Source organism: Oryzias melastigma, linkage group LG12 (genome assembly GCF_002922805.2).
Source record: "Oryzias melastigma strain HK-1 linkage group LG12, ASM292280v2, whole genome shotgun sequence".
NCBI lineage: Eukaryota > Metazoa > Chordata > Actinopteri > Beloniformes > Adrianichthyidae > Oryzias > Oryzias melastigma.
This window is the reverse complement of record NC_050523.1, coordinates 24,088,813-24,105,968: the sequence shown is the minus strand read 5'-3', so window position 1 is coordinate 24,105,968 and position 17,156 is coordinate 24,088,813. Positions and strand designations below refer to the sequence as shown.

Sequence of the window (17,156 nt, the reverse complement as noted above, 5' to 3'; positions counted from 1 at the left end):
CATGAAGGTGGCTGGTGTTAGAGTGGAGGATGCTGAAGACAGGCTTAGATGGAGGAAACTGATTCGTTGTGGCGACCCCTGAAGGGAATAGCCCAAAGGAAAAAAATAGTGCAAGACTGTTTTACAAAAGGTCGTTTGTGTTGTTACATTTCCTTTATCTTTATCGTTTTTATGTACAGCACTTTGAAAATACAGTTCAGCAGGACTTTCATAAAATAAATATTGTACATTTTTATTTTGAAATTGGTATGGTTACCTTTTCATTGTTTACGTAAAACTGTATTAAACAGTTCTTTGTTTTCCTGGTCTAAAACCATTAACGGGAAGTAATGTATCACCTTCACGGCCCTGTCGCCCTTTTGTGTTACATTCCCGTGAAAAGGGTCAATTGACTTCATTTGGTTCGAGCTGGAACTAAGTAATTTTCTATGGATGACCTCACACTTAATTCAGTTCTCTGTTACAGTCAGTAGCTGCGTTTACATGTGCAAAATGTCCTTGATCAGATCAAAGATCAGATTAGGATAGAACTGTGAACATGGACCCTGAAAACTTCATCCGATTGTGACAAACGTTTCCATGCGCCACACGGTTGATCAGAATAAATCATGTTGACATGCGCAGAACTGTCTAAAATATCGGAAACTATTGTAGAAGAAGAAATAATGAGTTCCGTTGTAAACAAGTAAAGATCATGTATAGAGCGAGATGATACTCTGAATGTACTTTCATTATTATTAATAATATTTTGAAGAGCCTGTTCGTTCATAATTTTCTAAAACCATCTGGGAAGTGTGCATATTGCCTGCACGTAAACATGTGGGAATAAGATCAGTCTTTATTCTGGTTGGATTTGATTGGAAATATGAATTTATGTGATTTTTACACGGTTTCTCAGGACTGTTTGGTGCGCAGAGCAGCATTTCTGCATTCAAAAGCTGCATCTGCCAGCTCATACCGTCTTGAAGCCGCTCGGAGACACAGTTCTCCCAAGAGACATAGTTCTCCTGAATCCAGCGGGTCTCTTGTGCAGATCAGCCGGACGGACTGCGGTCTGAAACTCACAACGTAACAAAGCACCTCCGGGAACGCGCTCACACATTAAAGCTCTGAATCCGGTTTTTCTACTCAAAGAAAAGAGTTTGCTCGCGGAGAGCAGCTGATCGGTTCTGTTCATGCTCCAAAGACTGGAATACCCTCTATGCATGACGTAAAATCCAGCGCAGTAATGACACACGATCAGAATGTGTGTTTATATGCAGCTTGATCGGATCAACAATCGGTATAACCCACCTGTCTTGATCGGAAAGAAATTTGGATCAGAGAGAGTCTGATCGGGCCATAGTGTTCAGAATGGCCTTTTTACATGACGCTAGTGATAAAGATTAACAAGTTCTCACTTTAAATGAGGGATGCCGTCCTCCTCACAGGACTTCTGCTCCGCTGCCAGCCCAATACAGCTTTGGCCCTCATTGCGGGGGGCGGGGTTGTTGCAATTTCGAGTCCTTGATCTTTGACCTGCAGAACACGAACTCCAGGATGACCAGCAGCACCAGCTGCCATGGATGACACCTTTCAGAGAGGGAAACGGTCTCATTCCTTACTCTGATCTAGAATTTTCCATAGAGATCATTGCTGGTCTCTGGTTGTTACATTTTACCTGGTTGCTCTCCGATCACGCTCCCCGTCTGGCAGGCAGGTCCTGAGGTTCCAGGCCGGCAAATACAGCTGCACACGCTACCGGTCAACAGCGGCCAGCCATTGTTCTGGCAGGGGCGGCAGTGACAGGGGTGCTGCTCAGCAAGGTATTCCTCTGTCGCCCTTTTCAGGTGGTGCTTCTTCAAACCTGCACAATGCACCTCCTTCACCAGCTCGTGCAGAGGCCGCAGCTGCCACAAAAACACTTCAGTCAGTCACTACAGCCTTCATCAGGCTGAATACTGATGCAGAAAATTCCATTTAGCCTTTGTGAAACCTCTTCTCACCCTCTTTTGTCTGCATCTGAGTGTGAACTTCATCTATTCGACATGAATTAAACACACTTTAATCTCACATGGTATGGTTCTATAAACAAACACTGATCCATAGAGACATTAAGGGTCATTTAAGGGAAAGAAAAACACAGCTTTAGGTATTTCTGCACAACGTAGATCAGGGGTCTCAAACTCGGTTTACCATGGGACCACTGAATGCAGAATCTGGCTGAGGTTGGGCTATACAGGGATCCATTTGTGCCAAAAATATGTTTTTGCGTCCACTGTCTATGTCTTTGCTTCATCGTCTATGTCTACTGAGCAAGTTTATAGAACCTTTGTTCATGTTCATTGCGTTTTCATGGCGCCGTGGATGGCTGCCTCAGTGCTGTGCTCTCTTGTACTTGTCACTTTTTTCCTTTTAATGATGCTCTCCACTCTCCCTCTGCGGTCACTTTTAGCAAAGAAGAGCTTTTGCATATCGGGCAATCCGGTGCCAGACTTTTTTCACCTGTTTTTAATCAGTCGGACAGTTTTGTGGAGATACTGATCAGAGGCGCGGCAGCTGTTTGCAGACTTAGACATAGGCGTCGGTGCGCTCGTGTAACTAAGGCAGCGGGGTTCACGGACCACTCTCCTGGCAATACACCATGGAAATGTCCACTCCCTGGCTAACAAAGTGGACGAACTGCTGGTTCTCCTAAGTAAGAACTCTGATTTTCGCTGCTCCTCCGCCCTGTGCTTCACCAAAACCTGCCTCGATGAACACACCCTGGACACCCCACTACATCTGCCAGGCTTCCAGCTGCACCGCGCGGACCACAGCATGGCGCTGTCAGGAAAATCAAAGGGAGGAGGAATGTGTTTCTTCATAAATGAAGGTTGGTGCACGGATGTCACAGTGTTGAAGAGGACATGCAGCCTGCAGTTGGAATCATTCTTTATAAACTGTAGACCCTTCTACTAGCCGCGCAAGTTCTCCTCGATTGTGCTGGTCACTGTGTACATTCCACTGCAGGCGGAGGCGTTACAGCAACTTGCCGACCAGATTACAGACGATGGAAAAACCCACTCGGATTGTCTGCTGATTATTCTCTGGGATTTCAACAGAGGAAATCTTAAAACTAAAATACCCAAATATAAACAGCATGTGACCTGTCCCACCAGAGGCTCAAACATTCTGGACCACTGCAACACAACGATAAAGGACGGATATGGCTCTGTTCCCCGCGCTGCTTTGGGACTTTCCGATCACTGCCTAGTGCATCTCATCCCAACCTGTAGGCAGAAGCTGAAATCAGCTAAGCCCATAGTGAAGACCGTGAAGAGATGGACGGATGAGTCAAAGATGAAGCTACAAGCCTACTTTGACTGCATTGACTGGAGCATCTGTGAAGCTGCTACCTCAGACCTGGATGAACTCACTGACACTATGACATCCTACATCAGTTTCTGTGAGGACTGGTGTGTGCAGACCAAAACCTTCTGCAAATACAACAACAAAAAACCATGGCTCACTGCTAAACTGAGGCGACTTCGTCAGGACACGGAAGGGGCCTACAGGAGCGGGGATCGGGACCTGTACAAGCAGGCCAGTAACAAGCTGACAAAGGAGAGTAAGGCAACAAAGACGACCTATACTGCAAAGTTGACGGACCAGTTTTATGTCAACAAATCCACTGCAGTTTGGAGAGGCCTGCAGACCCTCACCAACTACACCTTCCCCAACCATTTCCATCCCACAGAACTCACCTATATACAGGAAATAACGACGGTAGCAACTGTTGCTAAGGACTTTTCTGACTACCAAATTCAGTGACAATAACAAAGTTTTAAGCATAAAGCTGAAACATCGCAAAGCAAATACAAAGCTATCATCAAAGAAGCGTGGACCGCAAAATATCAACTTGGGGGCCACAAATGGCCCGCAGGATGGTAGTTTGGGACTCCTGGTGTAGACCAGGACTCCTTCTTGTAAACTTGTTTTCTTGTGAAGTACTGTTTACGTGTTTTGGGTTGTTGTCTGGGCCTGTGGAGGGTTGTAGACAGGAATGGCTGCGTTTGACAGGGAGCATAGGTCTTGCAATTCCCTTGAGCTTGTATGGCCACCTTAAGGGACGTCATGAAAATGGAATGTACCATCACCATGCATGTAGTAAATGTATCTTGTAAGGTTAACGGAAGTTGCACACACCAATAACGTATGTATGATGCTGTTGTACAGTGCCTTAATGTCTTGTAGGTCTAAATACTGCCTCCTTACATGCAGGGGGTGTGCAGGTGATACATATGAGCCCGTAGGATGTGTGTAGAAAAATGTGCAAAAACATTTTTGTTCACTGAGTGGTCTACAGGTTTGATGCTTTTGAACTTACTGCAGAGGTTTGCCTATTGTTACCAACTCATTTCCACTCCAACAGGCAGTTGTAACAACGGCTTTAGCAGCAACCCCATCAATATTTATTCAACAATAGAGTTGACAGTCTTAAAGAGAAGAAACTCCGAGGACTTTTTTGGGTGAAAAACTAAAAATGATGTTTCTAGGTTCAGTGACACAGTGAAAAAATAAGAAGAGTATTCTGATTGACAGAGCTCCAACCACAGATGCTTTAGGAACAAATGTGGACAGAACAGAACAAAGACTCACTTGTTGAACCATAAGAAAATTCTGGAGGCCTGACCCCCACCTGATCCTAAATCCTGCTGTCTCACTTAAATGTTGAATCAAGTCTGACCCCATCAGGGTTTTTAACGGTGTACATCTGGTTCCAGTTGCCCTGATGTTGGAACTCTGAATGACGTCAGTGACAAGTTTTTTTGTTATTAGTATTTTAAGCTTCAGCTCCACCAGCTATTGTTAGCAAAACAGGTTTACTACACTGTAAAACTCTCATTCTTTAGAAATATGTAGAATCTGTAGTGAATGAAACTTATTACACTTATGACCATCTGGTAAGCTTAAATAAAATTGTTTTTTGAAGACAAATCTCAGATATAGAAAATTTTGAGAAATCAACCAAGAGAACAGGTGAAAATGTAGCTATGATTTTCAATATTTAAAACTCAACTACCTTCAGATGAATTATTACAAGTTATGTTTTTTTTGTATTCTCTGCAAAGTGGATATGACAAAGTTAAGTGTATAAGAGTTTTTACAGTGTACTACTGTACATGCCATATTTAGCTAAGAATGAAGCATCAAATCTGACCTTTAAAACTCAAACATGAGCTCAGAAAGCATGAAATGACCCATATTCATGTTCCAGTCTCATTTCTATAGAACATAAAAACCTGTATTCTTCATCATTTGTCTTATTTTGAGATTATATATGTAAATTTCATAAAACTTTCAGAAAGCGACCTTTGTCCCTCATGATATAAGATAGCATCAAAAGAAACCTAATTGAATTTAAGCTTTTGAAGATTTTGTGGTTTTATTTTATTTTTAATTACCGTATTTTCTGGAGTATAAATTGCAGCTTTTTTTGTAGTTTAGCCAGGAGTGCGACTTATACTCAGAAATGACTTATTTTTGTGCTTTTTTTTTACGTAAATAGGCTTAAGTATTTGTTATTTTCCCCGTAAACACCGGTTGTCCTTTAGCATTTGTTTCCTCTAACAACCTCTAGAGGGTGCAGCATCTGAGTATAAGTATTTGCTACTGACAGTGGTGGCAGAAGTGTTGTCCAAAACAATCATGGAAGAGAATCTGTTTGTTTTCCTCTTAAACGTTCATATTTTTCTAATACAGTTCAAAGGATTAGTATTGTTGTTTTTATTTTATGTTATGTTTTCATTTGTCTAAGCACGCTGGGCTTGGCGGATTTGTTCTGAAACGTCAGACTTTTCTACCAAAAGTGCGACTTATGCTCCAGAGCAACTTGTATATGTTTTTCTCCTTCTTGATTAGACATTTTTGCTCTTGCGACTTATACTCCACAAAATACTATAATAGGTTTTAATCATTTACTGTTTTTATGGTTTTATTGTTTATTTTTTAGTTATGATTTATTTATTACATTTATTTTATGATGTGCTGGTGTGGCTTTGAATGCAAGCAGCTGGCTACTTTTTAATTTCTGTAAAGTCCCCCTAAACATTTTTTTTTTATTAAAAGAAAATGTTCCCAGTAGTGTTTTAATCTTGATTATTAAGTTTTTAACCAAAATCCCACAACCTAAATGTCTTAAAAAAGCAATTTTTCATGTTGCTCTGAAGCCTCAGCCAGCAAAATCTCCTCTGAGTGATGAAAAGAAGATCATTTATTCAAAAAGAGTCTGTCTGTGACAGTTTGATTGACACAGATTTAAAAGGAGAAATACTTGGAAATGCAAAAACAAAATGATTATAATTAAAAACAAAATACCACACATACATGTTAAAAATCGTGATTTACATCAGAGGGGGACTTTCAGGAATAATACATATTCTAATCCGTTGTTTTTTAATCTATCCTGTTGTCTTCTGTTCTATTCGATTCTTTGCAGTAGAATGTTTCTAATTTTTCACAATATAACCACAAGTTGAGGATTACTTCAAATTTCAGAGTTTTCCATCAACTTTGATTTTATTTTTGTATAAATCCAGGTCAGTCATGTTTTAATTAAAAAAATGAGACATTTTATCTTTGAATGTTAATAACTTATAATTTAAATTTCACACAAACTTCTAGTTAAATTTAACCTAAAGTCTTCCTGTGGCGTTACTGATGGGTGATTTTCACATCTGTGGTATGTCAGATCTCCAATATGTTGCAAAGTAGTTACAGAGCTTTCTCCATTTTTTTGTCCTTTTTATTCTAGGAGGGCAAATTGAGAGTGGTTTGAAACTTTGTTTTTTGTAAAAACACTTAAAATAACTAATTTATTTTCAGAAAAGACTTGTTCTGTAAAACCTCTTCTTCTGGAGTGCTTTGCTTTTTTTTTACCAGGAGTCAGAAGAAGAGACCAAGACTCAGGAGAACCAGAAAACATCCCTATTATCTGCCCACATAACCAACACTAATGCTTTTTGCATGAGCTAAAAATTACAATGCAAGGATTAAAAGGAAAATCATGAATTTCAAGAAAAAATTGTTACCTTCTGATCTATGACGTCAGGAAAGTCTTTTACAGAAGATGCCCAGTTGTTGTAGGTCTCTCCGTTGACTTCTGGAGTCTCCAGGTTCAGTTCAGCGAGAACATTTATGAAGGACGGATCTCCTCCAAACGTCTTTACCTTAATGCACAGCTTGTTTCCACTGTTCTCTGAAGGCAGATGGCAGGACCTTAGTTGTGTTGGGTTTCTTTTTTTTTTTTGAGCTCATATGGATTTAAAGCAGGAGACTGTCACTCACTGGAGCTGGATGACAGAGTTTTCTTCAGCTTTTCACAGACAGTTTTGACCTTCTTAAAGAAAAGGAAGCGCTTCACTTTTCTCCAGCACCTCTGGTAGTCTATAGCTGTCGTACCTTCAAGCAACACAACATTTTCAAACTATTTCCATACAGTGCACACTTACATAAAAAGAGTCAAAACAGTTTAAAAGCATTCTATTTTAATACCATTTCAAACATTTTTGTCAGCCACAAGTTGGAGCCTCAGACTGGTAGCATACAGTTTATCCGAGTCACACAAGGTACGGCACCTGGATTCAGACCATTTCCTACCAATCATTTCAATGTGGGTCCCATATGGTTTACCTTTGGGCTGAATTGGTGGGACCCAGGTGGGTTTGCCCACACTGCCTTAAGTGAGCAGTCAGTAGTCTGGCTTGCTGGGCAGCGAAGCTCGCTAACTTCCTAAGCTGTCTGCCATGGAGCTTGTTAGCTTTCTACGCTGTCCACTGGGCAGCAGGTTAGTGTAAGGATCCAGACCACTGATTCTCTACCTAAGCCAGTGTGGGCAAACACAGATGGGGCCACCACAGAGACCGCAGACAAACCCACCTGGGGCCCAACAATTACGTCCAAATGTAAACCATATAGGGCCCACATTGAAATGTTTGCTGGGTTTTCTTTCATGAAAATGAGATTTTCTGGTGTGAAAGTGTGACTCACCATGTGATGCATGTTTGCTCAGGGCCTTCAGAGTACTGTTTGTAATGTGGACTGTTTGTTCTGTTCCTGTTTGTTATGTAAGATTCAAAGAATCCTCTGTTTTGGCCTTCAGCAGCTGTAAAAATATGTTTGGTTTGTTGTTACTACCAAGAATTTTATTCAGCTGGACATGGTGACCTGTATTCACTAAATAAATTTGCTTTGAGTTGAAGAACAGTTGATGAATAGTTGAAGAACAGTAGTGATGTGCGAGTCATGAACAAATTGTTCAAAACTCGCGAGTCACTTTACTGATCAGCTGCCCTCGCGAGCAAACTGTTTTCTTTGAGTAGAAAAGCCAGATTCACGGATTACGGCGTCAGTTTCAGACCCCAGTCCGTCCGGCTGATCTGCGCGAGATCAACTCCTGTTGTGACAGTAAAATCTGCCCAAACACTAGAGGCTCTCAGCCCACATCTGTTGGCTCAGCTTTTGGACAGGACAAGTTAGGGAAAAAAAACAAAAAAACTACAACCCAGGGTGCCGCCTGGTGCTACCAGCGGTAGTATGGATGCTAACGGAGCTGTGATGGCTGCTCACCCGACCGTAGAGAATCAAGTTGGAGTATTTCTTGCGTCTAAAGGGATTTCCTTGGACCTAAATACTGTTGATGTCTGTCATTCGCTTCCTTGGAGAAAGAATACGGATAAAACCAGCGATCCTGATCAGGTTTGTGAATCGAAAGCACAAGATAGCTCTGATGAAACAACGCAAACACCTGAAGGGTTCGAATATCTTTCTTAACGATCATCTTTGTAAATATTACGTTGATCTGGCGAAGCACGCGAGGATCCTAAGATCTAGGAAACAGATCCACAGTACGTGGATTCTGCACTCCAGAATCTTTGTCAAACCACTCGGACCACCTGACCTTACGAAGTCTCTGGAAATAAAATCCATGAAAGACTTTGAGAACTGTGGGATTACGCATGTCTGACCCTAACCCTAACCCTAACCCCATTAATACAATCTGCACTAATTGTCTTTTTTTAATGAGAATATTTAGATTTTTACTGCATTAGCAAATTAAGATGATTTAATTATTACTTTATGTATTATCATAATTCTTTGAATACAATCTGCACAAAATGTCTTTTTTTCAATGAGAATATTAGATTATTGTTACAGATTAATATAAATCATTTGTCCTGGATGCTTTGAAACTTGATTACATTAATGATATTAATGATCCTTAATAGCCTGAATCTATAAATATTTGATATTAAGTCCTGAACCGGATATTGATAATTCATGTAGAGAAAATGGTATGGTCAAGTCAGGGTGGGATTATATAAGTTCGCTTCCTTCCACTCCCTTTCAAGTGATCAACTTGTGGTTTATTAAGTGATATGTTATGTATTATGACCTGACTGCTTGAAATAAACCATTTCATTCATTCATTCATTCATTCATTCAAAACCCGTTAGGTCAGGCTAAAAGGACTTCACCAGTAGTTTTCCACTGAAAAACAGAGCTATGAATACCTTGTCTGCAGCAAAAGGGGTAAGAACACTGATCAATAAGGTGTTAAGGTTTTGAGGGAGTTCTCTTGGAGCCCAAGTTCAAGATATATAAGTGAACTGTAATTTGTAAGTATTTTATCTTTGCCTATCTCTGTACAAGTCTGATCCAAATTTATTTAATTGACTAAATTCCTATTGAGTTTTTTAATCACTTTCTTTCAGGAGGATAACCTCACAATGTCTTACTGGTTGAAGTGAAAGCGTGCTGGTCCAGCTCCAACAGTCCCTGGTACTCTCCTCCTAGAACCCCCTCTGACAGGTAGTGGGTGCCGTAGGTCTGCAGCAGCTGCCGGTAGGCGGAGTAGTCGAATGTAAGGGGCAGAGAGGACAAGTCCTTCCAGAAGCTTTCAGAGAGGGGCAGATATTCAGGTGCAGTGTTCTGAAACTGGGCCAGCGCCACTTTATTCTTCAAGATTATAATTCGGTAGGCCTGCAAGAAGAGACAAAGGCTGGACAGTGATCAATGTGTCCAATATGTGGACAGACAGAGATGGGATCTGTTAAGTGATTGTAGACATCTTACATGTATGCTGCAATTACCTTGCTGTCACTGAGCTCTTTGTGGAAGCTGCGGCGCTCGTGCCCGATCAGGGCATTGGACTGGACGTCCTGCATGTAGGACCAGGAGCTCTCATATGACTTGTCACTCTCTTCATTTTCAACTTGAACCTGCAGATAAAACACATTACTCTTTCTGAGACAATTTAATCACATTACTGAGCCCAAAATTAATAAAGTAGGGTTCTCAAAAGTGTTTGGTTACAAAACGTTCATTTGAAAAGCAGTTTGTTAAAGAAAAAAGAAGATTATAAAGTTTGCTTCATTCTCCAAATTACAATTAGAACTTAACAATAATCATGTGAGCAACAAGTTAGTATTTAACACCGGTAACCATTTTTTATTTTTCAATTACGAAGATTGACAAATGTTTGTTCTTGCATCAGGAAACAGCAGAAACAACCCTGATAAATGTCTCTGTTACCGAGATAAAACCCATTCACCAAAAATCTAAGACAAAAGATTAACTTTATTCTGTTCATGGGTCTAGAGACAGTGCTCTGTCTCCCCCTCTGGTGACTGGTGGGTGTCATCTCAAGAGTACTGTCTGCACTACATCTTCCAGCACCCCCAGCGCACAGTTCCTGGATGCCGCTCAGCTGTCTCTCATTTTCCAGTCACCCACAGGATACTTAAGCACAGCACTCAGTATCCTGTATCACTCAGTGTGAAGGATTGTTGATGCCACTCAGCCTGCATGTTCTGCCGAGAGTTTCTAACTGGACCTGATCTTCTGTTTCTGATCCTGCTTCATATCTGTTTGCCTGCTGCCTGCCCTGACCCTCGCCTGGACTCTGACATCTCTAATCTCTTGCTGGCTGATCCTATATATGCTCATGATTGACCTCTGCCTGTCTGACACTCATTTAGCTTTGTGGACGTTCAGCTGTTCTTAGTTCCTGTCTGAACTAATAAACCTGCTGCAGGTGGAACCAGCTATCTGCCCGTTTGTGACACCATTTTTTAAATTGACATTAAAAATGTCAATTTAAAAACATCTACTTTTTTATCGTTTGCATCTCAAATACTCTGCCACATTGGAAGCCTGTTCTTTGACAGAGAGGTGCATGGAGCCATCAAAGCTCACACTTTACACTCTGCTGGAATATCAATTTTCTGAATGTTGCCGAAGTCGCCAGAGTAAACTCTTGTCTCCAGACATGAAAGAAGCAAATAGACATTTTCATTCCTCTAAGTTTAGAGCAAAAAATGATCTCAATGTCCTAACATGTTGTCAGTGGTGAAGAATTTACAATGTCATTCTTTTTATTTTAGGTGCCATCGCTTTAAACCTTTTCTCAGAGCCTCACATACAAGAAATTCATCAGAACTGTGAGGATTTTCAAAGAGGTCATGTTGTTGAATATGATGGTGGGTATTAGCTGGATTATAGATGTGTGGGCTGGATTATGTTTTGCATAGAAAACCAGCTACGGGTATGTTTCTACCACCATGATTCTTGAATGATTTCACTTCTCTGTGATGTCTTTTACTTCAGTAAAACAGTCTTTTTTTCCATCTGTGTGGTTTAACCCACCTCAAACTTGTACCTGAGGAAGTTCTGCGGCAGTCTGTAGGTCACCATGTGGTCCCCACTGAAGACCTTCCTGCACTGGCCCCCAAAACTCAGAGTATTAATGACTCCTGCTTTGAAGGTTTCGGTCAGCACATCGTACCTTTGACACATTGACATAAACTCTCTCAGTTTACAGGAGCTCAATCTCTTTCAGCCCCTTCTGTGTGGAACCAGGTCTTTGTCGTCTAATGCTCACCCTCTGCCTGCAAAGTCGAAGTTGGGCGGAGGTTTATGTATATCGCACGAATAGTGGCTGATGTCATATCTACAGCTTCTCTCATCCAGGCCATCCTCACAGTCCTGGTCTCCATTGCACACTAGTGATTGGCTTATGCACCTACCTGCATCACAGTTCAGGAATTGAACCAACAACTTTGAACTTTTTGAAGATACGATTTGACTTGCGGCATACCGGAGGTGCAGCGAAATCTGTCTCCACAGCCCATTTCCAGGGGACAACCTTTCTGTGAGTTGCATTGCTGTCTTTCAATGGCTTCTCCCGAACATGGTCTCCCATCAAACTGAGCAAACACCGCAACATGGCGCATTCGCACCTGAAAAATATTTGGCAAAAGGGAAAAATGGACAACAATTAATAATGTGCTGGATATTTGACAGACAAATGCACAAATGTTAACAAAATCCAAAATCACAACTGCTTGATCATGATATTCAATGTCTTATTGGTGAGATCTGTTGAGATTCTTTATCTCCTCTGGAGTCTGATTTGCAACTTTAAGAACTAAAATGGTGCTGAGTTTGCATATAGATTCCTGTTCATGTTCCATATTTAGTAGCAGTCCTCTTTCCCCCAAGCAATGAACGAGTCTATATCATGTACCACGATTTATACATTGAGGACTGAAGTAGTTCATGTGACATGCCTCACTACCATTTCTTCACTTTTTTGATCAGGAAGTGTACAACTTTTAACTTCAGACAGTGTTAAAAGAACATTTATATTAAACTAGGAAAAGAATAACCCAGTGGTGAATAGTTGTTGCTTTTGATTAAAAAAAAATTTCCTTTTCAAAGGGGTCAGTTATGGTATGAGCCCCCTGTTACTTCTTTTTTACAAAAAAGAGATTCTTAATAACATAAGAGAAATGTAGTATTACAGCAGAACAGTAAAAACAACTCTAAAGAGAACGTGTCTTGATACAACCATAATAGAAAGGAAACTCTCTCTGCATGCAGAACCAGATCATATGGGATCTCAGAGGGAGCGGGGCTTTCTAGAGCTGAGGCTAAACTTCTCAGAATTAAAAGAAAAAAAAACAACAAAAAGAACAGTTTTCCTGAATTGTTGTGTATCCAATTGGTCGGGTCAGAATATAGCATCGACTACATGACAGCTTTGTGTCAAAGGGTCAAGGATGGTGGGGGTGGGTTGACTTTGAGGTGATTTCTTGGTGCACTTGTTTTTATCACTGTCAACAATAGACTGTTGCACCCTTGAAAATGGACAGGACTCCGTCTTCGTTTTTGCAACTTTATTTGCCCCGAACTGAGCGCTTTTTTTCCTCTTCTGCAACGTTTTTCTGAGCTGCAACACCCTCCCCCACAAAAATAAAAAAAATGTTGTGCAACATTTTCAATATTACTCTGTAACATCAAAATACAACACATAACATAACAGTGATAAGTAAACAGGTAAGTTAACATATATTAAACATAGCCACTTTGACTAAACTGGGTTGTCTCCCACTCTTCAGCATTTGTTTGCTTCTTTGCTCTTCTCAAGGCAATAATAAGAGACTGTCCAAAAGTCCATTGATATTAAAGGGGTGATCAGTCCATAGAAGTATTGGTGGGCCCCCAAATCTTCACAAAAGGGACAAGGAAATTACCATTTTCACCTATCATTATATTTTTATACATTTAATACCATGCATTATTTATTTTCAGTAACATTGCGTACAGTACATACTTTAAATCTCTACTTCTGTACCTTGATTACAGCCCATGTCTGGATAAATATAAACTCAAAATATGTCCAGCAAATCCGTATCATTATCCTCCAGATACCTAATTATTTACATAAGGGCTATCACTTTAACTGAAAATGCAAACTCTGTTAGACAAAAGCTGTAACGTAAGTCAAACTGTTTAACCATGACATCCTCTTCATCTTCTTGCATGTCATCTGATTCAGCATCAACTGCCTCAACTCCTTCTGCTGCTGGGGTTCCTTCCTCCTCTTGTTCTTTCTCATGATTATTTTCAGGCATTTGAATCTCCTCAAGCCTTTCAACAATCATGTCATCTTTAGGATGGAATTATTCTGCATCTGCATTGAGAAAAGAGTCATTTTGTCTTGCAGTTGTTAGCATGTGATACTCGTCTTCAATGGAACTGTCTGAATCTGTTTGGTAAATATCACGGGTCACTTGATGACGTGTTAACCGCTTGGGTTTTCCATTGTTGGACTTTTCTTTCAGGTTAGGCTCTCCAGCTTCAGACTCTTCCAACAGATAGGGACATGGCAAAAGAAGATTTCTATGCAGCACTCGTTCTCTTCCTTCTTTATGCAGAGGTTTCACAACATATACTGGGCTGTCAGGGCTTTTTCTCTCGCTGACGACATAGATTGTGTCCTCCCAGAAGTTACGGAGCTTCCCAGGACCTCCTCTTGGTGTGAGGTTTCTCACCAGCACATGGTCACCTGGCTTAAGTGTGGAACTCCATACACGTCTGTTGTAATCTTTCTGCCCTCTTTTAGCACTTTTTTTCATATGTGCCTTGGCAATAGCATAGGCTTCTTGCATTGTCTCCCTCCATTTCTCTGCATATCCAGAATGTGTTTGACTCCTCCCTTTTTCCTTTTTTGGAAACAAAAGGTCCACTGGCAGTGTTGGTTCACGCCCAAAGAGAAGGAAAAATGGGGAAAATCCTGTGGCTTCATGCACTGTGGAATTGTAAGCATGGACCACTTTGCTGAGATGTTCTTTCCATCTTGACTTCTGTGTCTCCTCCAGTGTGCACAGCATCCCAAGCAATGTTCTGTTAAAACGCTCTGCAGGATTTGCTTGAGGATGGTAAGGAGAGGTGTGAGATGGGCGGATACTTGATTGATCTTTGATGGAAATCCGAATCTTGTGATGAAATCATCAAAGAGCTTTTTAGCTGCAGTCCTCCCAGATTTATCCTTAGTTGCATAGGCTTGTGCATATTTTGTGAAATGATCCACAACAACAAGGATGTATTCCTCACCTCCCTTACTTTTTTCCAGGTGTAAGTAATTCAAATGGTGCAGATGTTTCAATGCTTTGGATTGGTGTTCGAATTATGCGGTTGGGTTTCTTTCTTTTTATGCAGCGGCACACTTGAGTAACATGGTGTTCAATCTCCTGTCTCATCTTGGGCCAGTAGAAACGTTCTCTGGCAAGTGCAATCATCCTGTCAGCACCCAAGTGACCCATCTCCTCGTGCAGATGTTGATAAATGATGGATTTCAGGGACTCTGGGGCAACCAGTTGTGTTCTAGTTGCTGTTTCCCTTCTGAGGATTCCATCTCCATCGATTTTCAGACGGGGCCACTCTCTTAAGGGTTGTCTAACAGCTTCAGTCTCTGTCATTTTGTCTTTATGTTTTATGTTGGACTGTGTTCTTTTGAGATTCAAAACTCTTCTCACAGTTGGGTCTGAATTCTGGGCTGCTTTCAAGTCTTTCACTGGAATAGGCTGAATAGAACCAAACATGTCACTTTCCTCTGGTAGTGCATCTGTATTACAAGTGACAGCTGAAATCCAGTCCACTTCACCTGTTTGTTTTGCTTCCAACGCTTGTCCAATAGATTCAATGACATCCTGCTGACATTCATTTTTGCACTCTTGAATAATTTTCTCGATGGGCTTTGGCCTGCGGGACAAAAAATCAGAATCTCCATTAGCTGACCCTGGTCTGTATCTAATGGTGAATCTGTAGTCCGACAACTCTGCCACCCAGCGATGTCCTGTGGCATTGAGTTTGGCTGATTTAGTGACATATGTCAGCGGATTGTTGTCACTGTAAACAACAAAATGGGGTGCATGAAACAGATAGTCACGGAAGCGCTCTGTTATCGCCCACTTGAGTGCGAGAAATTCCAACTTCCCAGAGTGTAACTTGTAGTTTTTCTCTGCAGCTGTCAATGTTCTTGACCCATAGGCAATAACTCTGAGTACTCCATCTTGTCGCTGATACAAAACTGCGCCCAGGCCTTCTTCTGACGCATCCACGTGTAGGATAAAAGGCTTTTCCAAATCGGGGTATGCCATAATTGGTGGGTTTGTGAGGTGGTCCACTAACTTTTCCAGTATTTCCTTATGAGTTTCTGTCCAATCCACATGATGTGATGGTGGTAACTGATTGGGTATTTTGCCGTTTTTCTTTTTCTTGTGATTTCTTTTCAACTCAGACTTGGGGTTTGCCAAAAGTTTGTAAAGTGGTGCTGCAATCCTGGAGAAATCTGGGATGTAGGCTCTGTAATACCCCAGGAAACCCATGAGCTTCTCCCTTCTTGAACAATGGTTGGTTTCTCATGCCTGAGGGCTCGCACTGTTTCCAGTTCATTTTGTATCCTTCAGCAGAGATCACCCGACCCACATAACAGACCTCACGCTTGAAAAAGTCCCATTTTTTTGGCCTCAACTTGATGCCACACTGCTTTTGTCGCTGCAGAACTTGTTTCACATCTTTAACATGTTGCTCAAAACTGCTGCTAAACACAAGCACATCGTCCAGGTAAGGGATGCAGATTTCATCTCTGAGGTCTCTCAGGCATCCCTCCATGTAGCGCTGAAAAGCAGCCGGTGCATTGGTGAGTCCGAATGGGATCCTGACCCATTCGTAAAGTCCCCATGGTGTTATGAATGCAGTGCAGGGTCTGCTTTTCTCACTCATGAAGCCCTGGTGATAAGCCTTTCCCTGATCCAGAACTGTGAACCAGGAATTGCCTCCCAGGTTTTCCAGAATCTCTTGTATTCTTGGAATTGGGTGACGATCAGGTACTGTTTTTTTATTCAGGAGTCTGTAATCAATGCATAACCGGAGGCTTCCATCTTTTTTCCTGACACATACCACAGGTGATGAATATGAGGAACAGGATTTCTGGATCCAGCCTCGGTTAAGCAAATCTTGCAGATGTGCCTTTACTTCCTGGTAGAGGTGTTTGGGAATTGCATTGTACGTCTTCTGTACAGGGACGTTATCTTCCAGGTGGATGTCCATTTCCAAATCTTTAATCAGTCCTGTGTCCCAATCATCCTTTGCGAATACATCACATTCATCTCTGAGCATCTTTATTACCTGCAGCTGTTGTTCTTCTGCCAGATGACTCAGGTCTACAGGTGGATCCCATGATTTTTTTTGTGGTAGATGAGTGGTCTGATCTGCTTCAGTTGTGGGACAGCTGTCTGGTGACACAAGTTTTTGAACCTCCAGCGGCTTTGTCTCCAGCGGGTAGATTT

At 41.4% G+C, this 17,156-nt stretch overlaps 1 protein-coding gene across 1 annotated transcript in view; it reads right to left on the bottom strand.

The window, feature by feature from the left end:
* Positions 1 to 17,156, bottom strand: part of c7b (complement component 7b) — a 43,664-nt gene that overhangs the window by 12,455 nt on the left and 14,053 nt on the right. The window contains exons 4-12 of the mRNA XM_024262672.2: positions 12,119 to 12,260; positions 11,903 to 12,047; positions 11,668 to 11,806; positions 10,113 to 10,241; positions 9,759 to 10,002; positions 7,309 to 7,422; positions 7,053 to 7,219; positions 1,661 to 1,889; positions 1,401 to 1,572 (exon numbers count right to left, since the gene is read on the bottom strand). Coding sequence (XP_024118440.1) covers positions 1,401 to 1,572; positions 1,661 to 1,889; positions 7,053 to 7,219; positions 7,309 to 7,422; positions 9,759 to 10,002; positions 10,113 to 10,241; positions 11,668 to 11,806; positions 11,903 to 12,047; positions 12,119 to 12,260 — 1,481 coding nt within the window. The remainder of the gene's footprint in view (positions 1 to 1,400; positions 1,573 to 1,660; positions 1,890 to 7,052; positions 7,220 to 7,308; positions 7,423 to 9,758; positions 10,003 to 10,112; positions 10,242 to 11,667; positions 11,807 to 11,902; positions 12,048 to 12,118; positions 12,261 to 17,156) is intronic.